The 25841-nt window shown below is 42.4% G+C and overlaps 1 protein-coding gene across 1 annotated transcript in view; it reads left to right on the top strand.

Moving 5' to 3' along the window:
• The window catches only part of LOC147023224 (dnaJ homolog subfamily A member 2-like), a 63011-nt gene that overhangs the window by 18707 nt on the left and 18463 nt on the right, over positions 1-25841 (top strand). The window contains exons 2-5 of the mRNA XM_085888411.1: positions 15314-15394; positions 15604-15737; positions 18553-18749; positions 19478-19622. Of these exons, the coding sequence (XP_085744537.1) occupies positions 15314-15394; positions 15604-15737; positions 18553-18749; positions 19478-19622 (557 nt within the window). The remainder of the gene's footprint in view (positions 1-15313; positions 15395-15603; positions 15738-18552; positions 18750-19477; positions 19623-25841) is intronic.

Raw genomic sequence — 25841 nt, 5'->3', positions numbered from 1 at the left:
GGTGAAGGTAACCAGCCCGGCCTCTCGGAGCCTTTGCGGTCTACACTGCTCCGTGCTTATAAAGACCCCAAGAGGTCAGTCTACCCCCTTGTCTTTGGGGTTTTTCCTTTATTTCTTTGCATGAACGTTGTGGCGCCATGTCCGTAAGTAAAACTTGAGTGCATGTGTGTACATAATACATAGACTGTGGTAGCTCTTTTGCATGCGTGCTTTTGTTTTGCCTTGCTTGATCGCATAAGTGCATGCGTGCTTCCGTGGATTGCTGAACGCATACGTGCATGCCTGCATACGTGCCATTGTCAATAAATGTGCTTGTTTGAATGTTGACCCGTTAGTTGCGTCCTTCTTCCCTAAATTGAGCTGCCGTTCTGCGTTCGGAATATAGGTGGTTTTTAAATAACCGATAATAGAATCGGGTCCAACGGGACCTCGCGATAATACCCCGCTCGGTTATCCCAAAACGAAGCGAGCTGCTTAAGCGGCTCGTTTCAAGCGGGCCCCGTTGAGGTACAGTCTCTCGTTAGTCTGCCCGCGCGATTAATCAGGTATATCGACAATCCGGCGATTGACCCTGTAGCGCGCAGGTTAAGTGTTGACTAGGCTGTGGTGTGCTCAAAACACACCCGTAGCGGGATTCCGGCATTTGATCCGGAAGGCTGCGACTAGATTGTCCGTTCTTTGGGCGAGAGCGGCTGCCATTGGCTAGAAGCGGTCGTCCGCACGCCGGCGGGTGGTAATCTACAACAATAGTATACCATCCACTGGATCCAGCCATCTTGTAATTTGACTGAATAGGCCTCGATACAAAATAGATGGGCACCTGTCCAACACTGAAAGACACCCTCAAAGACTCCCATCTGTCGTAAAGGCCACCCTTAACATAATAGTGAAATAAAAATTCAACTTCTGGTGGGAAAGTATTAAAATGTAATCTTAAATTCAAGAAAATCTTGGCTGCATGGGAGAGAGAGGGTGCCAGCTCAACTTTGGGTGGAATTTATTCTGCTTTACTGATGGCCTGTGAGCCAGAAATGCCTCCAATGATTGATTCCTTTCCCAAGGTGCTGGATGGTGGGTGCAACTGGTGTTGCCGCAAAGGTTTCTTGAGCTTTGAGGTTGACTGATACTGTGGTCAGTGGTGTAGCAGCTGATGTTGCTTTTTGCAGTGGGAAGTTCTGTCTTTCACAGACAACCAAACTGGATTTTGCTTTTTAACAAAAGTGTATCATATATGGGCTGGCAGCTGTAAGCTGCCCACCCTGGTGTTTCCAATGCAGGATGATACATAAATGTGTGTGCCATCCATCTGAGGGACATTAAGCCAGAGTACCTGTCTGCCAGTATTGGTAATGGGCTATCATTAAAAATCCCACTATCTTTTATGAAAATAGATGACTTATTGCCAGTAATCTAAACAAATTACAAATGTCTGCCTAAACTGTGGCTAACAAGTGCTCGGGCCATCTTGGATAGTTCTTGGCACCAGATTACACTACTCACTATTAGTGTGTGGTTGTTCTCTGGGCAGCAGTTACATTACACTAAACAAATTCACTTTCCCTGTTTGATCGTATGTCACATATGAATGGCTGTCTTCGACTATACGATGGGCCACCATGACTGTTCAGTTTGTTTTTGAAAGTGTGGGGGGACGACGACCCCCCCTCCCCCCAACCTCCTTCCACCCTCCCCAACCACATACACTATTTTTGACATTGATACATCATCTTCATTCCTTATTTATCCTCATTTAAAACCTATTTTATCAAATCAAACAGAGTCCATTTTACCTAATGAACTTGGTTATCAGTGTAAGGCAGTTGTATTTACTTCAGCAGTACAAATGCAAAATTTACAATGATACAGAATGCAAAGCCATCAATTTATCAGTAATTATCTGAATATGTACAGAGAACACTTTCTCAAAGAAAGGCTTATCATGCATGCACAGAACCCGTGGTTGATTTGTCAAAACCAATGCAGGAATACTTTTTCCGCTTGAAAATAAAAAGCAGAAGACTGCTGTCTATGACTATATAGGCCTGGTTCTTCTGAGAAAAGCACTCGATCTCTACCTGTAGGATTTGATATTAGGAGCATTTGGTGGTTTCCAATCACAAACTGAAATCAAACAATCACAAACGATGAATCGTCATCGAACAGGAAATGACATCCGGAGATCCTGTAATATCTCATCTACTACATCTAGCAGACACACAACTGATAATAATGGTACCCAGACGTAAAACGATGGACAAAATTAATTGTGCCAAAAGGCAGAGAAGGGTTATGACATTGTGCAAAATAATCGAGTTGATAGATAGGTTGGCAAGAGGTCAAATTGTGGCATCTATGGGCTGCCATTATGGGATCAATCAATCGACTGTGCGGTAAAAGGGAGTCAAATATCCGTGCAAGTGTTCCCGCTTTACAAAGTGCAAACGTCTCGTTCCAGTCCCGTGATCTAATTATTGAAAGGATGGAAAAAGCTCTTGATGTTTGGATCGAGGACCAAACAGAAAATAATGTACTTGAGTGGACCGATGTATGGGAGAAACCATTGCAGATCTGCCAACGTTTCCACGAGCTCCCTGGGGCCGAACGCTTCAGTTCAACCATGGCAGACCACGATGCTGCGAAAAACTTCCCACCACAGCTCATGGAACTGATCGAGGCGAAGTGATTTATGCTGCAGCAGCAGAATTTTATTGCCAAAGAAGTGGGATTATTTTGGAAGAGGATGCCATCTCGTACCTTCCTGTCCAAGCAGGGAAGATATGCTCCAGGTCAAGGTGGTTAAGGATAGTCTTACCCTTCTTTGATGTGGCAATGCACCAGGTGACTGTCGTGCTGCCAATGATCCAACAGCCATCGCAAGTTGTACTTCCATGTCTTTCTAACCTCCACCCTCCCCCCTCCAACAGCATCATCATCCTGAGCTAAGTCTTGTGTTTTCTATTTACGACAGAGTACACTATATGTTTACCCTCACCCAACTCGCTGTTTTGTACTAAATGTAAAAGGTAAAAGTTGTGTTTTTGTTCATGTTATACAGTACCATATTTATTTCATTTACATTTTTATTTCACTGTTAACATGCTTCATATATATTTTAAACATTAAATTTCACTTGTGATGTACTTATTTCTGGCTGCTGCTGACCTTCCTCTGTTTTCTCGAAGCCCAGGAACTGAACCCGCCTTTTCCCATTGACCCTTGGTTTCCACGATTACAGTTTATCTATCGTGAAATTTTCCAGGAACCTAACCCCCAGGATATTTGAGGGTTTACTGTACATCATTTTTGGCCCCATTTCTCAATGGTGAAGAATCGCTTAAAAACTTCAAAATTTCTTTTATCTGCATTTGGATTCGGATCATCACCAAAATCAATCAATTAGTCCTGTCGCACACCTAACCTGTCCAAATTTCGTCTGAATCCATCCATAACGTTTTGAAATTTGTGTGTGTTGTGTGTGTAATGTTAGAACAACAACTGGTGCAAGTTCTTCCTTCATGAAACTTGTACCTACACCTTTATACTGTATTCATTTTGGATTCACCATTGATCAAACCTCTCGATAAATACTGTACATCCTTGAGGCAAACTACAATTTATTCCTGATGACCTAAATTTAATGAAAACTCGCCCTTCAGCTTTCATCAATAAAAATCCACAACATCGACAAACATATTGTAGAAATGACCGAGTTTGCTTGCATACTTGCTTTATTTATTTATTCGTATGTAGTCAGCGGTTGCTTGGCTGCATCATTTTCTGGGGGTGCGGCTGTGCTGTTGATCCAATGCCCCCTGTTATCAGTAAACTGGTACTTGTTTTGCTGGATGACGGGCTCAGTCAACCTGTCTGGTATTAATTCAACGGGACGATATGAGCTTGAACTCGATACCCGAGGATCTTAAACCAGCCACCTTAACTGTTAAACCAACACAAGGCTGCCTGCTTGCTTGCTTGATGCGCAGCAACATTTGGGTACATCTATTAAGTAATGACCACAATGTGAGTACTATACCTATATAAAGGACGTCATATTGGAACGTGAATACGTCTATAAAGTATCTACTTTTGGACATAGTTATGGCTGTGAATGTGCTCTTGCCACATGCACATGGCAAACCACTTTAGTCCCTGAAATTACAGCTGTATGAATTTGGTCCCTTATTTTGCTTCAGGAAAGATGGTACTCCACATCAAATTTGCATTGTATATCCACCCATAAGGTGGGAAAACAGGTAGTGATTAATTTAACAAACAGCTTTACATGCACGTAAGTGATCATTCATGTCAGAGTGCATGCGCGTCCATGATCTTCCTCTATAGCTGCCAATTATTTGCTGTTCTGTTCCTCCCCGGGGCATTATTACCTCCGCCATTGAAGGTGGATGAGGGTTATGTTTTCACCCCTGTCTGACTATTGTTTGTCTGAGCAGGATATGTCAAAAAGTTGTGGACAGTTTGGGTGTGGGCCAAGGAAGAACCGATTAAATTTTAATGAAAATCCAGATACCTGAATTTCTTCAGTGATTCTTCACCAGAAGAATAGAGGTGGATAGAACTTAGCATGCTGCTGCCAGTCAAGAAGGGGTGGTTAACAGAGGTGAAAAACAATACATAGCAGGATATATCAAAAAGCTATGGATGGATTCGGATGAAACTTGGTGGACAGGTTGAGTATGTGACCAGAATCAATCGATTAGATTTTGGTGAAGATCCAAATCGGGTCTGTCAGTGGGATACAAAGCATAAACTGTTCAGCCTGGTGGAGTTGTGCTCTCTACCAAGTGCCATTCTAATTCGTTTTTGTCTTGTTCTTCCTTTCCTTCTTGTATATGTCCATCTTTCAGAGAAGAAAAGTCTCATCCTGTACTGCTCGAGTGGGGATTGCCACTGTTTTTCATTTTTGGTCAAATGTTATTTGTATGATGCACCACTCCCCATTGAGGACATCATAAAGGCACATTGACTTCCATGTATGTTCTCTGCTGATCATACACAGCTTTGCATTGCCACAAAACATGTGGAGAGAAACCAAGCAATTAACAAATTAGACCGTTGAATTTTGGAGGTTAAGAAGTGAATGATTACTAATTTCTTCGCTCTAAATGGCAGTAAGACAGAAGTTATACATTCCTCCCAATGCACATCGGCAGGTCTCGGAATTTCACACATTGCTGCTGGTGCTTTCCAATGAAACCGACAGGAGCGCTTGTGATCTTGGAGTAATGTTTGGCAGTGATCTTGCAATGTGACCACATGTGAACACCAGGGGAAGGAACAATTATTCTGGGCCCTCAGGCAATAAAGGTGTTTTTGGGCTCCCTTGATAAAAAAAAATTTGAATGACAGTGTGCAATGTTTTAAAAACAAACAAACAAACACTTCTGCATAATTATGCAAAATAATAATGAGACAGTTAATTAAAAGCAAATTCACTGTAATGTATGAAACAGAAACAGAACATACATTACAGTCCAAAGCGTCATGGAATGTTAAGTATTGTTACGGCTGTGGAAATTCGCAAACCACCATTCAGGGCCCGTAGGTGAGATAACTCTAAGTACATGTGTAGTTGGCCCCAAACCCGTTGTTTTGAGGGAATTTATGTGATTCATTCGGGCTGCGACACTGAGTTAGGCATTTTTCTGTTCTATTTTTATTTTGAATCAACCGCCATAACCATCAAACCACCACCGATAAACCCTCCACCACCCTCACCTCTCTCCTTCTACAGCCATTCCCGCATCACCTGTGAAAACTGAGCATCGGGCTGTCTTGGGCTCGTTCAAGTGATACGCACCGAGCCGCGAGTGCAAATAGCGGCCTTTCAGAGGGAAAATTAGGATCAAGAATGCTACACGTCCACTTCTGATCCGTCCAATCAGCAAGCGCGGAGCGGCTTGGCTCCGCCTCCAGCCACGTCCGTGTGAAATCGAAATATGCAAATTCTAGGATCAGGGGAGGTTCACGCCCACTTTTCCTCCGTGCAATGGGCGAGCGTGGCTCCGCCGTCGAGCTTAACCTGATCCGGAAATTTGCATATGGGATCTCCTGCCGGCCTATAAATCGCCGAGCGCAAGGCGAATCGTGGCAGAGTCAGTTTTGAAAGCAGAGAGTTTTGGCAGAGAGTTTTGGAGAGTCATCGAGCGGAGTGTGGCAGAGAGTGGAGTCGGGAGGCGAAGGCGTCGAGTTGGGTTCTGCAGTCGGCTGAGGAGAGTTGTGGCAAGAGGCCAAGGAGCCCGGGTCCGAGGCGAGAAGGACGGCGGTCGGTGATGAGGTCACGGCGGGAGATCGCTCGTCGCGGGACCCAAGCCAGCCAGCCGTTCTCCCTCCCCCAGAGCATCAACAATTCCCCCTTCGCCCCCGTGCTGAGATAGTGCAACAAGGGGGCCCCGTTCCCACCCCACTCCAAACGTCGTGCCAACGAAACCCGCGAAGGAGCACGGAGTCGGGGCACAGCCACGCGGCCACGTCTGCGGCTCGTCCGCCAACGCGCCACGAGGACGAGGGTAGGACCCACCCGGTCTCGTGGACCTGGCCGCTCCTTCAGGTCCCGCGCACATATTGGCCTACAAACCCGTCTGCCCCCTTGTCTATGAGGGTGGCTTATTTCCTTTGCTTTTGAGTAAATGTGGGTTGGCGCCGTGTCTTGTGAAGTTGAACTGTGTAAGTGTTGCCTTGTGTTAACTGTTGAACCTTTCCATTAAAAAAGAAACTTGCAGGGACATACAAGTAAAATACTAAAGATTGCTATTGCATCATTTCAAGGCACAAGGAGATAATTTTAAAATCAAACAATGTGAAAAACCTGCACCCACATTTTGCAGATTATTGAATTGTTCGTTGAAACCAGCCTGCTGGGATAGGTACGATTCCACATACATGCAAGCCAGGTATGGCTGCACTCGACATACATGGGTTTATTCTAAAGTGAAGGTACTGCTTCCATTGGCCTGCTATTCATTAACATTTACCCAAAATGCTGTAATCGATGAACAGGGAGAAATATGTTGGCACAACTATGAAAGACAAATTTATCTGTCCTATTACACGGCCTCATAGCCTCGGGACTCTTGCATTGTGTGCATGCAAATAGAAGTTACTTGTCAACTCTAGAGTCTAGACTCGTCCGATAAATCCGTCGTCCGTCCGACTAGTCCGATAAATCTGACGTGCTGTAGCTTTCTTTTATCATTCTCTTTTCTTCATTGTTTTCTACTGGCGCTACATGACGACAGTAGGAATAAAATAAATAAAAATGCAACAGAACGTCAGATTTATCAGACTACTCCAGACAATTGTGTCGCAAGGTGTGTTCTGCACACAAGTTTTCATCATATCCGGACAGCGAGATTGCTTCGTTTTATGCGTGGAGAGATATGGCCGATGACATGGGCTGGCCTTGCTTGCGATTCATTCGCAGCTCTGGTACGATACGACCAGGTGAGTGCAACATGTCCGCTGTGCTGTGCTGGTCACGTCACCTTACTAAAATATTTCTTATATCGAGCAGTATGCAAGTAGAATTTGCATTATTGAATTACAAATAGGATTTAGTCTAACCAGTTGTTATTGCCAAGTCTTCCTTCGATGTCCTCCCGATCATCATGAACGCCGGGAATTTCATTGCCAGTTTCCTCTGCTTGTCCTGCTTCGGGCTCGAACTGGTAAGGCCGTATTCCATTTCCAGCTGCCTGAACTTCACCTCCCGCGACTACGTTATCCGACAATTCTCCATCTGATTCAGACCAAAATCCTTCATTTCTCTCACACTCACTGTCGCTACCAGACAAATCAAAGTCCATGTCATCCATTATTCAAAACCAAATGTTTGATTTTTTTTAAAGCAGAAATGAACGAAGCGTTTAAGTCGACCAATCGAATGTGGAAACGCACAGGAAGCCAATACCACCACGAAGACCACCAACCCGAGTAATTTGCGTGCAACCTTTGTTGTTCTGGAGATGACGTCATGTGGGTTACGCGTCCTTCAGTAGATTTCGGCAGAATTTTTAGGGGCGTTCCCTTAGAGGTTTGTTTTTTTAATTTTACATTTTGCAGAACGAGTATTGTGAAAAAACATTGTCAGATCAGAAATCACGATGAAAAACTTCTTTAGGATATATATATATATATATATATATATATATATATATATATATATATATATATATATATATATATATATATATATATATATATATATATATATGCAATTTCAGTATTTTTGAGTGTCATGGAACCTTTAAATAAAATTTTTGTCACTGATCTACACAAAATACCCGATATTGACAAAGTGAAAACAGTTTCTTTAGAATTTTTTACAAATTAAAAATGAAAGCTGAAATGTCTTGCGTCAATAAGAATTCAACCCCTGGCGCTGTGACCTGTGATAAAATAGGCTGGCGCTGTGACCCTCCAAACTGAGCTCGTGTGTATACAATTTCCTTTGATCATCCTTGAGGCGTCTCTACAACTTCATTAGAATCCACCTGTGGCCAATTTCTATACAAGGACAATTGTGTAAGAAACACACCTTTCTGCATAAGGTCGCACAGTTGACTGTCAGAGCAGAAACTCCATGAAGTCAAAGGAACTATCCGTAGAACTCCGAGATAGAATTGTGATTAGGCATAGATCTGGGGAAGGGTATAAAACCATTTCTGGAGTGTTGAAAGTTCCCCAGAGCACTGTGAGCTCCATCATTCGGAAGTGGAAAGAAAATGGAAGCTGGCTTCCTCGAGCTGGCTGTCTGATCAAACTGAGCAACTGGGCAAGACGATTTGTCTGTTTGTGTGTTTGTGTGTTTGTTTGTTTGTTTGTGTGTTTGTGTGTTTGTTTGTAGGCACAATAACTCGAACGGAAGAAGCTACCAATGTGAAATTACACCACGTGATTCAGGAGGGTGATGGCTAGCGCTGATTATATTTTAGTCAAAATCGGTCAAAGGTCAAGGTCACATTGAGGTCAAACATAATTCTGTATATTCATGTGGAGAAATGGAGTATTTTTGCTTCGGTCGACGTTACAAGTTCGATTTAACTTCGATTTTAATTTTGTCTTCGGTTTTTGCTATCGCTTAGGACGCTTAACACTCGGTTGTCGAAATTCTGGTAAAAATCGGATGTTTTGGAGACGTTTTAAGATTGTATAAAAAATATTTCACTCGCCGCGTCACGGCTCGTCACGTGGTGTAGCGCGCTTGAGCAGACACGTCGTTGAGTCACGTAAACGTTTTGCGTGTGCGCGCTGATGGTGTTTTTGATAAAGATGGTGTTTAAAAGTCATTTTTTATCCCAATAAAGGTTATCGTCACATGTCTGACTCGCTAAGCCGTCGGATTATGTAAAGGTTGTTGGTGGATGGCCAAATATTACGGTTTTGTGACTTTGATAAAATAATATTAAATAATTGCATGGAGAAATGGAGATTTTTGCTTCGGTCGACGTTACGATTTTTGATGGTTTGGTACAGAATCATCGTAGAAACTTCTGGTTTGCGTCGCTACCTTCTCTCGAGACAGCTTTTATTAGACAAGGTCAGAGGTCAAGTTGACGATTTCGTAAGTACCAGTCTATGACTGCTTGCTTGTTTGTAGGCACGATAACTCGAGAACGGAAGAAGCTACCAATGTCAAATTACACCAGGTGATTCAGGAGGCTGATGGCTGGCGCTGATTAGATTTTGGTCAAAATCGGTCAAAGGTCAAGGTCACAGTGAGGTCGAACATTCAAAACATGATGACTCGAGAAAAGCTATCACAGGTGTTGTTGACGGAGCGTGAGTTTGGAAGATCGAGGTAAGTTCGGCGGAATTTGTGTGTCAATTCGTCGAGTTACAGCTGTTTTAAAAATTTCAGTGTTATAAAATAATATTAAATAATTCCGTAAATTCCTGTGGAGAAATGGAGTATTTTTGCTTCGGTCGACGTTACGAGTTCGTTTTAACTTCGATTTTAATTTTGTCTTCGGTTTTTGCAATCGCTTAGGACGCTTAACACTCGGTTGTCGAAATTCTGGTAAAAATCGAATGTTTTGGAGACGTTTTAAGATTGTATAAAAATATTTCACCCGCCGCGTCACGACTCGTCACATGGCGCAGCGCGCTCGAGCAGATGCGTCGTTGAGTCACGTCAAGGTTTTGCGTGTGCGCACTGACGTCATCGCGCTTGCCCCGGCATCCTTTCGAGTTGGGGGGGCCGTCGAGTGTGACCTTTACGTTACGTTAATCCGCGGTAACTCGAGAACGGAAGAAGCTACCAATGTCAAATTACACCAGGTGATTCAGGAGGGTGATGGCTAGCGCTGATTAGATTTTGGTCAAAATCGGTCAAAGGTCAAGGTCACAGTGAGGTCAAACAATCGATTTTTGATGGTTTGGTACAGAATCATCGTAGAAACTTCTGGTTTGCATCGCTACCTTCTCTAGAGACAGCTTTTATTAGACAAGGTCAGAGGTCAAGTTGACAATTTCGTAAGTCCCAGTCTATGACTGCTTGTTTTGGTTTGTTTGTTTGTTTGTGTGCAGGATATCTCAAAAAGTTGTGGATGGATTTGAATTAAATTTTGTGGACTGGTTGGGTATGTGACAAGGATAAACTGATTAGATTTTGGTGACGCTCCGGATCTGGATCCAACTACAATAATTTTTTCAGAGATTCTTCATCATTAAGAGATGGGGCCAAAAACGATATATAGCACGATGTCTCAAAAAGTTGTGGACGGAATCGGACGAAACCTGGTGGACATTGTGGGTGTGTGACAAGGAAGAATTGATTCAATTTTGCTGAAGATCAGAATCCGGATCCGGATCTGATAATTATTTTCACCTTCACCATTTCACCTTCACCAAGTGATTCTTCACCATTGAGAGATAGGGCTAAACTGATGTATAACACCATATCTCCAAAAGATGTGGACGGATTTGGATGACAAAACCTGGTGGGCACGTAGGGTGTGTGGCATGGATGAATTGATTCGATTTTGGTTAAGATCTGAATCCAAATCTGGATACGAGAATTGGTGAGTGTGGTGAGGCATCAGTTTGTTCATGTCGTGCCATTTGAACGGGAAACGTACGCAAATGAGGCTGTAATGATATTCGTCATTCTTGCGGCTACTTCGGTAGCGTCGCTGATTTGGCATGCATGCATGCATGGTGGGGTTTGTGTGTGAAATAAAATGCAAAGAATAAAATAAGATTATGGGATTGAAGACCTAATTAAAAGCCATACGCAGCACATCTTGTCCCATTTACCCACTTGACATATGGAGTGGCTAACTGAACGAATACTAACGAGAGAACTGTCTCGTTTTTGCTATATGTTGGATGCTATTGCCTTGGAGGAGTGCTGGCTTTGCAGAACCGCAACAATATTATCACTGGATCGACTTAAGAATCGATTGAAAGCATATCTTTTTTAAGATTGCTTATACTACGTTTCAATTATCTATTTCATGTGTGATATAATAGGATTGTTTTTCACATGCATAATCCACAATTGGATACCCTAATATTCCTTTATGATGTCTTAGAATACGAGTATGCCTGGTGTTGGCTTAATGGTTAGGGTGGTGGGCTTGGGATCCTTGGATCTTGAGTTCAAATCCCACTCAGCTGTTGAATTAATGTCAGGTGGGGTTGACTGCCTGTCATCCTGCCAAGGTTGGAAACATGAATGCCAGCTTGCTGGTATCCTGTGTCGGAGTGTCGGAATCCAGGATTGTGCCCAATAGCCAAGGAGGCAGCACCAATGCTCTGCACTGAGTATGGTCCCAATGGATGGATATGGATAATACTATAGGCCAGCAACCGTGGGAAACCCACGGTCATAAACATGTGTGACATTTAGACATATTTAGTTAGATGCTGCACATCGTTTTCCAAAATGAGTACTGTACTGCAATTCAACAGATCCAGAAATTATGTTATGTAAACAACTTATTTACTTCACATAATATGTGAATGTGTCCATGCAATGTGAAATCCAGTTTGTTTCTAAATCCTGTATTTGTATTTGCACTGTCAGCCTTGAAAACTTGGGCAAAAACCGAAATTACATACAACAACCTTCCAGTGTTTTTTCACTACCATAGAAGGTCCATGCTTTTATATATCTTTGCTTGATATTTGTAAAAGTATCCTTTCTGGATTGATAACTTGATTGATTTTATTGATCATGTAAAAAAAAAACACTAAGTTCATCTTCGGCTTTCCAGATAAAGATGTTTAAAAATTTTAAAAAACATTCCGGGTTCCGCTGCAGTCCGTCTTGTTTCATTTTAGCTAAAAAGCGTATCCATGTTACTTGCATGTTAAAACATTTCCACTGGCTCCCAATATGACAATGCATTGACTTTAAAATTCTCTTCAGTCAAGTCCCTAAACGAAATGGCACCATCCGACGGAACTGATCTTTTTCATGTGTATAGCATAAAAGATATCAAAAGGACAGGTTGGAGGTTTTTTTAATTACAGACTTCAAAGATTAATCATGAGAATTTTTTTCTCCTTTGCATGGTTTGTAATCAAAACCCACATTTCTTTCATAATGGACGATTCATTCAGTTTTTAAATGGACATAAACTCAGAAATCCTCTTCAGTGTCAACCTTGGGTGTTGAGTTTTTAAGCTCAGTGGTCCGTCGCTGCGTAAGCGATGAGGTCCTTGGGTTCGAGTCCCAGGTTGAGTCAGAATTTTTTCATACCAGCCCCACGCAGGAATTTATTCTTGTTTATGAAATTTCTATATATGCATCATGAAGAAGATAATTTTGAATAATTTATTAACACAACTGGGACAGTCAAAATCACTTAAGAGTAGCAATTCCACAGAATTTGTGGGAAATTGAATGAATGTGGGGTCATTGTCCTGCTGCAAGACCAATGACCTTCAACAGAGACCCAGCTTTCTGACACTGGGTTGAACATTGTGCACCAAAATGCCTTGGTAATCTCCCTTCAGTGATTTGGTCTCATCTGTCCACAGGACATTCTCCCAGAACGATTTTGGCTTGTTGAGGTGTGTTTTGGAAAACTCCAGTTGGGCTTTCTTTTGTCTCTCTCTCAGCAGTGGGGTCCTCCTGGGTCTCTTACCATAGAACCCCCTTTCATTGATTTGGTGACAGATGGTGCGAGTTAAAACTGTCGTACCTTGTGTCTGAAGGTCAGCTTGAATCTGTTTGGCAGTTGATTGAGGTCCTTTCTCCACTATTCGAACAATCCTTCACTACAATCTTCGATCAAGTTTTCCTCTTACAGCCACGTCCAGGGCGTCCAGGGAGCTACAGTGCCTTGGGCCTTAAACTTCCTGATAACATTGCGTACGGTGGACACAGGAACATCAACATCTCTGGAGTTGGACTTGAAACCTTGAGATTGTCCATGTTTGGCTACAATCTTGTGTCTGACCTCCTCAGATAATTCTCTGGTTTTCTTTCTTTTCTCCATGCTCATTGTGGAACACACAGTGACACAAAACAGCAGAATGACTCCTTTTCTCTAATCAAACTGAGTGAATGAGTGATTTTTCTTTTGCAGGCACCTGCAACTCACCACAGGTGAGTTCATTTCCAAAGTCGAGGAGAATCACCTGCTTGAAATCAAATAATTTCTTACAACTTCTAAAAGGTGCCAATAATATTGTCTGGGCCATGTTACGATTTCTATGTGGAATAATTTAAGATTTCGTAATTTTTTCAGCTTTTTGTTTTTGTTTTGTTGTTCCACTGCAAACCAAAGAAATATGTATGTGGATACCAAATATATATTTTTAATTTCAATGATTTCCTGGAAGAAATGATGCATTATTTGAAAAAAGTGCAAAGACTATTTTTTGGCGACATATATGTATATGTATATGTATATATATGTATGTATATGTATATGTATATATATATATATACGGACTATTTTTGGCAGTGACTGTACATACATACATACATACATACATACATACATACATACATACATACATACATATATACATACATACATACATACATACATTCTCTCCACTATAAATAGATGGTGCTTTGTTTGATTTCTAGATATTTGTGGTGTAGATAATTATTTTCAGGTGCTCTTGTGGTAACTGCCAGGCAATGGTAACAGGCGTTTGATTCATCGCTCAAATCTTCCGTGTACATGTGCCGGTAGCTCGGCAGAGATGGTGTGACAGTTTCGAGCGACGGCTACTTGTTCTGCTGAATCGATTGTATGGCATCCTCTCTCAATTGTGGTGGATAACCACAAGATCTCGCCATCTCTGTTGTTTCATGGCAGTTCTCTGTAAAATGTTCTGAGCACAAAACTCAAAAGCAAACATTTTCTCTGACCAATCCACTCTCTGGTATTTTGGACAAACCTCATCCAATTTCTGGCAGCTTAGAGTCTTTTGGCCATTGATGAAGTATGAAACCATCTCGGTTTGTGTTCCTATACTGCCACCAAGGACTTATCGACTCAGCATATTTGTGGAGAATCGAAAATTATTCACCGTTTGAGTTGAATCGTACCGCGATGTAACCCAGAGACGGAACGGATCTGGTAGTCTACTTCCGTGTGTGACATCACGTTCATTCTGAAGGAGATTTTGACCTTGAATCAGAAATTTACCTCTTTTATAATTCTGAAATCTTAAAAAAAACAAACTCATTATATCTATTTTGTATGGTATCAAGGGATAGATTAGCATCGAGGTGGTCTTGAGTGCTTGGGTTCCCCTTTAAACAGTTTTATATGTTCCCCTGTTCTGGTTTAATTTATCTGTTTTATTAAACTGTATATTCAACCTTTTTATTCCGGTGGTTGTGAGATTTATTGCTTTGCTGTGCATGGCTAAATTACCAGTGGCCACACGTGAGTTGCGTCGTCAGCGTGTGTGACCAAATTGAGAATTATAACATTCCCTGAGCCACCATTTGGCGTGCTCCAGTTAAAATTGAACCCTCCACACTCTGGGCATTTTCCGGAGCGTTGACTCCGGAATCGCCACGTTTGAGTTGTATAGATCTCGGCGCAGTGTGCGTTACAATATTTTTTTTAAAAACTGGAAATTGGCAAGCCAAAATCTTCAGGGGAGACTTGATGTTTTCGTTGTCGCAGTACGTTCAAGTATGTAAAAGAAACACTTGCATTCTAATAACTATTGTTTAATTTCTTTCATTTGGTAATTGGGTATATCCTTTGCATCTATGTGCAATGTATCATCTTCCATCTTGTGTCTGCTGTTTGTGTCATTGATTAAAATCTACATAAACAACAACAATACAATTCCCCAAACCCCTCTTCCCCAGAGTGACCCTTGAAGATCTATACAATGGCTCGACCGTGGCGTTCCGGTTCAACAGAGACGTGATCTGCATGACATGTAAAGGGTGAGTCGATGATCGTCGGGAAGTCAGAAAAATGGAAGCTATCAATTCTCTTTAAAACGCATAAGAATATTTTTGCCAAAAGAGCAAATGGCTTAAGAAAGTATTCCAGAGTTTGTAGTTTTTCTTGAAGAAAGCTGTGGAAAGTTACCAACCAACTTAACTGAAAAGCTGCTTTTCGAACAATATTCATTGATGTGTTTGTGTGCCAGGCAGGGCTCAAGAATGGCAGGACTTAGGGTGTGCAGAGTATGTGAGGGTAGGGGCGCTCAACTCCTGATCAACGAGATTATCCCTGGGATTGTCCATCAGACCCAAGACATCTGCCCACGTTGCAATGGAGAAGGTATATCAGCCTGTCTGCTGACATTTCTAAATATATAGAGCTGTGTCATTGCAGTTTAATTCTAAAATGGTGAGGTCTGCAGATAGTGTCATCAATTGTTACCCATTTTGTCAAAGACCCTGCCATGCTCATCTCTATGTACTTAAATATTGTACAACTTTTTGGAATCTATTTGTACATAAATGAAGGATTCCTATTTCTTTAACGATTTTATTATGGCCTCTTGTAAAAGTTAAGGAGTGTGAGAATGGGTGGAGAATGATGGTGAGGTGGGGGTGTTTTAGTGATGCTTCTCCCCCTTCCACCTCCCCTTTTCCAGGACCAATTAACACAAATGATATTGCTGCTCTTTATTTTTACTTTTTGCCATTTGTTATCCGATCACTGGTGCTAGATTTGCATTCTACTGACTTGAATGGTGCAAGTTTATTTTGAAATTCAGAATATGTCGCACTCTAATCACAATCTAACTGGATGCTGGACTTTCTAAATTGTTCCTCAGCTGGACACCAATGGCTGTGTCATGAAACAGACCATCAGTGGGAAAGAAGGTCGGTTTAACCGATGATGTGATTTCATAACATTACCAAAAACGTGACAAATATCACCTGACTGGATTACAGAGAAAAGGGGGTTGAGGGAGGATGGGTTGGCTCCACCATGCAGTGGTAATTGATAAAGGCTGCGGAGAGTTTTATATTGAGCGCAACATGCACCAAATCACTGCTTCTTGTTACTCGGGTTTTAAATGTATCGCAAGAATTTAATCCGATACTTTACATTGGTTTGGGGAAAATGTTGCATTGGTAGGTGTACATGGTACCAAGTGCTGCTCATATTATTGCTTTTCATCACTGTGACTGCCCCTCTTCCCCTGTGATAATATTATGATCACTATATCCGTGAACTTCCACAATAGCACCGTGTATTAAATAAGGCTTTAGGGGATGGAGGGGAAATTGGGGATGGGGGTAGGGGCCATGTTCATGCATTGCACCACAAAGATTAATCGGTTGGGATGCATCTGACTTTGATTCAAATCCATTGTTTTTTTTGTTTGAGGGAAGCTCTTGCCTTTACACTAAATGGTAATGCTTAAATCTTACCTTGTAAAAACAACATTGCTTTTACGGTACCTGGACATGCTTTTGCTTATCTTTTTATGCCTCCGCTGACGAAGTCGCCGGAGGCATTGTGTTTTCGGGCTGTCCGTACATCCGTGCATGCTAATTTTCTCTGTTTTCTCTGTAAACGCTTATCCGATTGAAATAAAACTTTCACCATCGGCACACTTACTTGTGTCAAATGTTTTAATGGTAATTATGGCATCATAGGTCTGTTGTGTGGAAGCCATATTGGAAAAAAGGTAAAACTTTGGACCTCTGTATCCAAAACTGCTCCATGGAAAAATAATTGAAACTTGCCACATGGCAAGTAAGGAAATAAGTGATTTTTTTTTGATTAGGTCATTGGTGCCTTCATAATGACATAATTGCATATGTCAAATGCTTTATCCGATCATTATGAATATTTGAGGGTCATCTCGTGCTAACTTTTATGGGGGGAAAAAATTGATGTCATTGGTCATGTGGTTCAGCAGCCTTATTATTATTATTTTTTTTATTCAACATAAAAACCTTCAAAAAACTTCTCCGAAACGACTGAACAGATCGAAGCAACATTTTACAGGTATGATTGACTATCCACGAGTTCTCCACTGATGACATCATAGGTTACATGGTTTGGCAGCTATGTTTTTTTTGTTTGTTTGTTTGTTGTTTTGACGAATAAACCTTTAGATACCTCCAGAAAGGCTTGACAAAACCAGTGGAAATTTCACCCACGTTACCCAAGCCTTGGGGATACCAGGGTGTTCACAAATGATAAATAGGTCACATGGTCTGGCAGCCATATTGGATTGAACAAAAATCTTTTTAATATTCTTTCTCTTGAACCACTTCATCAATCGACGTGAAACTTCACAATTATGATCTAGTAGTGATGGGGGATGTAGGTTTTAAATTTCCACCTGATAGGACACATGGTCTGGCAGCCACAATCTATATATTAATACTGAAGGACCAATTTTATGCTCCTCCTAGCGGTCGCGTCACGTTTTTCTCGGTACTGTGACCTGGACTGAAAGAAACTTTGTACCTGTAAGAGTGCATCGCACATAGTGGCAATAGTCAACCTTCGGAATCTGTCTGTGACGGGGTTTCGGCTAGTTATTTAATATTTTGAATCTGGGTTTTGGAATTTAAATCAAAATTGGTACAAGTATGTGTAATGATGTAATAATGTGGGTGATGTCACAATGTCGAAGAGTGCCCTTCTCTCTATTTTTTTTATTTTATTTTTTATTTTCCTTTTTGGGGGGAAATGGTGGCATTTCCACCCTTCTTCGATATACCTGATACTCTTCTCTTGCCCTTACCTTTCTTCCCTTAAAACCACCTAGTCCCACCCAGGCTCATTTTTTTCACCTCCATGTCCTCTCTTCCTTTGCTTAACAATCTATTCTTTCCTCAAACCTTCCCAATTATGTTTATTTTTGTAATATTTTTTTCTGTTTTTATTTTTATTTTACCCTCCTTCCCTCACATACTTTAATGCAGATGGTCTTTTTGGCAAGTGGATTAAACTTGTCATTTAAGACGAGTGTTCAGCTTTAAGTCGCAATTTGATTGTGTACCTGGTTGAGTGCTTTGCTTGTTTACAGCCACAGTTATTCTGATAACAGACAGGCATTACCATCACCTAATTGGCGCTCAAGTATTGCTCCTTTTGCCCTGCCCATATTTTCTATGTACAGGCCAGGTGCCATTGCCATGTACCCCATGCCGACAGTGCCAGACACGTGGAGTGGTGCGAGATACGCGCCTGCTTGAAGTGACGGTGGATCGGGGCATGCCGCATGGGCAAAGACTCGTGCTCCATGGAGAGAGTGACCAGGCACCTGGCATTGAGCCGGGGGATGTAGTGTTAGTGGTTCAACAGGCAGAACATCCTGTAAGTTTGGCTATCCCCACAGCAAAGGTCATATGACTTGAAAAGGTTAATTTTTCTGTAAGGCTCACTTGGCTGTGCCTGTTTCGGTTTGAGGGTTGTGGAGTAGAGGCTGAAACCCGAATCCTATCCAGGTTCCTCCTGATGACTCCATCTTTGCTCTTTACTACTTCGGGTTCCTTCTTTGTCTTCCGTTTGATTGTGGGTGCAATCTGAACAAGAAGACGAAGGAAAACATTGTTTTTGACTCTAAGTTAGTTATTTGAACTTTTTAAAAACACTCCTTCGAACCAAATATAATTGCAAATTGAATATATGTATACAGGAATATATCTTTATGCTTCTTCAATGCATCTTTGTCGTCTAACAAGATTTAACACGAAGGTGAGATAAAGTTTTCCCCAGTCATGAAGGGATGGTCATGTGCCAGGGAAAAATCAGCACAAGTGTTAGTCCTTTTCTATGTAGTCTCCATCTGGTGTAATATTCTTACCAGCAGTGTATGAGTTTCTTGATGCCATTGGAAGATGAGGCATTTTTGTTGGCTCTGAAAGTTATTGAAAAAATAACTTGTTGAATCACCCTGGCAGACTAAAATAATAAGCTTAACCCACAAAAAATAATTGTCACAAAGTTGTGTTGCTCAACTGTTGTTGAGGGTATATATGACTTTAAAGTTCATTTGTATTTTAGAGAACCACCAATGTGGAATCTTACCTCTCATCCCACAGCTGTTTGTTCGTGACAACGATGACCTCATGATACAGCAAACGGTGGAGCTTGTAGATGCATTGTGTGGAATGCAAACAAAAATTACTCATCTGGACGGGCGCGATATAACTATTCGTGTGTCTCCTGGTAAAGTCCTGACTCCAGGTATGAACGTTCTTTGTCACTTGCCCTCATTATCCTTTTGCTTCTCTCTGCTCTTCCATCCTCATTGATCCCTTTACATGACCTTTTTGACAAATCAACAAGCTGGTGCTAGCCTGGTAGATTGCCCAGGGAAATAAATGAACAGGCCAACAATGATACATGCATTAGGAGGAGTTGACCCGTGTGAATATTTGTTTTTAAAGGCAAAACAATCTGTCCTGTTATCTGTTCTGTGAATACATGTGGAAACAGCCATTTGGTGAGAAGACTCAGGGATTTTGCATGGGCTTGGTTTTTTCCTTCTTCCTCTGCCCCAGATTTATGACAAGTATTCCCTCTGTCCCCACCCTCCTCTCCAACCATCTAATGTCCTTAACGACAACATGTCCACATTACTTTGGATGCCTGGTGGCTCCATTGACCCGTGCCTGGCATGGAACTATTTGCAATGCACTTGAGCGCACACAGTGCTCGAGTTGATGGAGCACTCTGACGTGACCAAGGCTATGAAAAGGTCATGTTGCAGTTCGGCTGATCGGAATTTTTGGAGAGTTTAAGGCCAAGAGAGTGGAGACTCACAGCTTTAGAGGGGTTGTTTGATATTTGCGAAAAATGTGTTCTGTGTCATCTTGTCAATCATCCGTTGTGGTTTGTGCCGAAGCCATCAAGCTTTTACAGTAGTATATTACAGAACTTTGCTGGCATAATAACCTTTATCCTTTAATCTTCATCAAATTGTTAAATACTAGAGTGGAGGCATCTCCACCATCATTGTGCCTGCTTGGGGAAGCAGAAGCAGTTAAGTTTTTGGAATGAAGTACCAACTTCCTGCCAACGGCTTTTAATTGTCCAATCACCATTCAGCTGTTTTGGGGTTATGCCTCACATTCACGGGGTGGTGAACGAGCACCAAGCGCCATCTTTCGTACGTCCGTATGCACGCGACAGTTTATTTTTAGGAAAATTTAGATTTTTGGACCATTCGTATTTGTTATTTATGGGCCTGCTAACGTATTGTACTTGAGAATTATTCATAAATGTGGACCAGCAATGCTGTCTGAGTTGGCCTGTTTAACATTCCATTTGTGTTCTTCATAATTCTGGGAGATCCAATTGTTCCTGTGATAGGTGGTGCATTCTTGACTAATATCATTCACATGCATGCTAACGTACACAGCTGTCAATCGTTTTAATTGTTCTGCACATTCAGTTCAGTTTATTTCCACTCCTGAACCAATCAAGCACAAAATACAAGAAACGTACATCTTATTATGAGAGCATTGGAGGAACCTGAACAAAAGCATGGCTTGGAAAGTTTCAGGTGCCTATGACGATTGATTGTGATTTAAAAAAAACATATGAAGAGACAGCAATAAAGAAATATGGAAAGCAATAAGATATACCGATAACGAGAATAACAAGGAGCTGATAGTTGAGGTTCCCTGCCTTTTGGGTGGTATGAGGAATAGATCTGTGTAATATGAAAGCTAAATCTTGAAAGTTTTTTTTTTCTTGAAATATTGTGTACACAAGCCAAGTTTCTGAGCTGGTTGCCATGGCAACATAATTCAGCTAATCGCAGCTGTGATCTAATCAGGTTGAGATAATGTCATGAGGAATAGACATCTGCAATATGAAGGCTAAATGTTCAGCGGTTTTTGAAATATCGCACACACAAAAGTACATAGACAGATGATTGGTCATGGACAGATGATCGGTCGGATGGAGCTCATTTTGATTTCCTCAGTTTCCGACATTGTCGGAGGGGTAGGGGACAATAAGAAGGTGGACAAGTAGAAACTAAATGGAAAGGAGCGCAAATGGGGGTGAGAGGATTTGGAGTAGAGGAGGAGGAATCAGCTGGTTTACAATACTGTTGCGTTTCTGCGAAGCCAGCACTCCCCCAAAGCAATGGCACCAAATATGTCGTGATTACGAGAGTTATTTCATTAGTATTCGTTCAGTTAGCCCTTTCATATGTCTCGGTAAATTGGGAAAAGATGCATTGTGTCGGGCTTTTAGTTCGGTCTTCAATCCCCGATTATTTTACTTATTTTATTTCACACACGAACCCTGTCATGCAAGCGTGCACACCACAGGCCGCCAGAGACTCTACCCGCGAAGCTTCACAAAGATATGCTGCAGTGTCCCTGTTCAAACTGCGTGCCATTAACCAACAGACGCCTCACCTCAAACCCTCATCATACTCACCACGATGCCACAACCCTCACCACAATCCCCACAACGCCTTCTAAGAATCCCCACAATAACCTACGCCTGACCTCTTCGGCACAAACATCACAAATTCCACAACTGCTCCAACCCCTTCAACCTCATCAACACATTCGCTTCAATGACCTTATCACAAATACCACAGTGCTTCCCCCACTTCACTACAACCGCTGGATGCTCACAATAGTCATTTGAGATGCCGGGGAACAGGGGATATTGCGGGAGCCTGCGAGTCAGAACGCTTTGGCGTGTAGCTCAAAGCACAAGTGTGCGCTGGGACTCATTCGGCGATGACTGGGTAGCCCTGGCACTCCGCTAAATAACCGTTCAAGTGGAGAGACTCTTCTCAATGGTGAAGAGTCCTTCACCCAGGCTCTATAAAAGGGGAGAGACCGAGCCGAACAGAGACACTCTGAGCCGAGCGCCAGACTCACCAAACAAGAGCTGAGTTGAGCCACATTATTGCAAGCAGAGAGGGCAGCGCGAGTCACCAAGAACGAGTCAGGCAAGCTATACTGAGGAGTTGCCGTTTGCCAAGGAGTTACTGGGTCATCACCGGGTCACAAGCGCTTGGCTCCCGCTGTGTTCCGCAGCAATAATCATTGAATCGCTCTTTTGCAGGCTCTTACACACCCCGTTAAGCTATCTTCCCATGCATCTCTCTCCCATCCATTGTCTCGTCTACTGTGGCGCATCACTGAAACAGCATTACCAATTCGCACTCCTTCACACCTCCTCTTTTGCACCTCATCTGCACATTTGCACCTCCCACTCACGCACCATAGACACCCCAGTTTTCTTCCCTCAGCGATTGGGTTGCGTAGGTCCGTTGACCGCACCAGGTACCAAGAGGGTACTTGCACCTCAACTGCCTCTCCTTTCTGGGCTATCTAATTTCCTTGGGTGTGTGTCTGCAGGTGCCTTCAATTTGTAATATAATTTAAGATTGTAGAAGTTTTATGTCAGAATAGCTCTGCTCTGTGTTTCCTTTGTGTGAATAATTGCATTCCTTTGCCACACCACACAAATCCTTGCTTTCCCTGCTATACACCTGCGAATAAAACCTTTCATTGTACCACATGACCTTTCCTTGCGCTTGCTTATAAATAACTTACTTATAAATGTACTGATCTGTCCGTATTCGTCTTTTCCCCAATGGTCCAGCATGGTCCGCACATTCGTTTAGCCAGGAAGTTTTACCCTGTTAATTTGCTCTTGTTAGCCAGCGCACATTTACTGGATTGCTCGGCAGTAATCTGGGTGTACACTGAGGGCACAAGACCCCCAATTGGTTCAGCCATCCACATGTAAGGTATCACGCGAAATAGTGTAACCTTGCCCGGATTGGTAGTACCAATCATCATTCATGGTTGCTTTGCAACCTGCTGGTGCACGGAGTTATCTGTGTCCGGCGGCCTCAGGACCGGGCATTCGAGAGGGACCCGAGTGCTTCCTCTCGTGGCGAGTCTCAAACTCCAAGTCCGCAACAAGCGAAACGGAAATGAATGCAAATGCGGGTGAGAGGGTGTGGAGTATAGGAGGAATCGGCTGGTTTGCAATACTTTTGCATTTATATTTTATACAATCTCATTATTCCTCATTACTCATTTTTTACCAGTGATTACACTGAACAACAAAATTTTTTTACTGGAGATGTGTAAAGTGATTTAGACTAATTTGGGTACGCTGATTTCAAAAATCATAACCGTTTTGCTGTATCACGTCAGGATTTTCAGTAACAGAAATATTCCCATTGCCTAGAAGTCAGGATTTCAATGAAATTTACAAAAATTCATTTATTCATTTATTTCATCATGAATGCTTCACAATTATAGAAATTACAGAAAAACTCCATTAGAATGTAATTAAAAATGCTTTAGGCATTTGGCTTTGCGTTTGTGCTGCTCTGTGTCAGTTTCACGATGCAGGAACCAGCAGAAATCGCCCATCATGTTCGGGTTGTGCCGCCCTTGGTAACGCGTCTCCATGAGTGAAATCTCTTGGTGGAATCGCTCGCCGTGCTCGTCCGAGACTGCTCCCAAGTTGTCAGGGAAGAAGTTCAGGTGCTGGTGTAGGAAATGGATTTTCAGGGACATCCTGGAGCCAAGTTTCCTGAAGGACTCCAGCAGCTGCTGCACTATTTCTTCATAGTTGTCCGCGCGCTCGTTCCCCAAGAAGTTGTCCGTCACAGCTTTGAAGCTCCTCCACGCTGCCAGCTCTTTGGGGTTTAGAGTTGTCGGAAAAGTTTCGTCCTTCATAATCTGTCGGATTTGCGGTCCAACAAAGACACCAGCCTTGATCTTGGCCTCCGACAAGGTGTTGCCAAACTTTTCCTTGAGGAAAGACTTGAGGAAAAACCCACGCCCATTCAGATCCATTGCCCGTACAAAACTTTTCATCAAGCCGAGTTTTATGTGGAGTGGTGGAAGGAAAACCTTTGCTGGGTCGACAAGGGCGACATGCTTCACGTTGTGTCGACCAGGTACATGCTCTTTTCGCTCTTCCCAATCTTTCTTCGTCCAGTGATTCTTGTCGTCTCTGCTATCCCAGAGACAAAGGAAGCACATGTATTTCGTGTAGCCTGACTGCAGCCCTAACAACAGCGCCACCACTTTCAAGTCTCCGCAGATGTGCCAGTTGAAGTCATTGTACTTGATGGAATCAAGCAGCTGCTGCATAGTCTCATAGGTCTCTGTCATGCCGAACGCGTGAGCCAGTGGGACTGATGGTTTCTCTTTGCCATTGTGGAGCAAAACAGCCTTCAAGCTGTTCTTCCCCGAGTCGATGAAGAGGCGCCAGTCTGCAGGATCGTGATCACACCCAAGTTCTTTCAACAGACCGTTGATGTCACTGCAGAATGTCATCGTGTCTTCCATCTCAAAGAACTCAGCCATGTCTCTGTGACGTGCTCTGAACAAGGATATCTTGGTGTTAGGTTCAAGTAGATTCCACTGCTGCAGCCTTGATCCAAGCAGCTCTGCCTTCGCCTTTGACAGCGAGAGATCTCTTACAAGATCATTTAAGTCTCCCTGGTTTAGAAGGTGTGATTCTTGAGTGTCGGGTTCAAAGGTTCATCATCACCATCCTCTTCACCACTGCTTACAGCTATGTTCTGATCAGCTGGAGGTGTTGGAACAGGGTTCTCGTCATCATGAGGCACAGGTTTACGAGCAGAGACGCAGTCAGCGTACTTGATGTGACCTTTATTCTTCTTGTTGAAGCCGGCGATGCTTGTGCAGCAGAAATAACAATCATCATGATGATTCTGCGGCTCACGCCATATCATGGGCACCGCAAATGGCATGCTCGCACGCTTGCCCACCAACCACTGAGTCAAGGTTGTGTGACAGCTTGTGCGGCAGATGTGTGGTGCCCAGCTCTGTTCTTAGTCCCCCACCTTACACCCGAAGTAGTGAAAGTAGGCGGCCTTCATTTTCACTGCTGTAGATATACTTCGCTGTTGATCTTTTTTGGTATACCGACCACAGACATAACAGAAGTTGTCAGGATGATTGGTACAGGAACGCCTACTCATCTTTATCTGAAAGAAAGAAATATAACACAAGTTAACAACAATTGTACGAAATAGACATGTTAAAGACATATGTAAATTTCATTGAAATCCTGACTTCTAGGCAATGGGAATATTTCTGTTCCTGAAAATCCTGACGTGATACAGCAAAACGGTTATGATTTTTGAAATCAGCGTACCCAAATTAGTCTTAATCACTTTACACATCTCCAGTAAAAAAAAATTTTTGAAATTTGTTGTTCAGTGTTACCACATCAATTTGTTGTATGCCCTTCTAATAATAATTTTGCTTGTGATATAATGTTCGCCGATGACTGAGACCCCCAATTGATTTGGTGATATGTAATGTATGTACAAACTCATGATCCACAAGTCTTCAACAACATTAAAAAAAAATTAGTTGATGTAAACAGCTAAAATAAAATGTTCAAAAGCATTTCTCTGAATATTTGCTA

This window comes from Eptatretus burgeri, chromosome 7, assembly GCF_056783735.1.
Source record: "Eptatretus burgeri isolate ZD-2024b chromosome 7, Ebu_testis_v1, whole genome shotgun sequence".
In the NCBI taxonomy this organism is placed as follows: Eukaryota; Metazoa; Chordata; class Myxini; order Myxiniformes; family Myxinidae; genus Eptatretus; species Eptatretus burgeri.
This window is presented reverse-complemented; position numbering and strand designations above follow the sequence as displayed.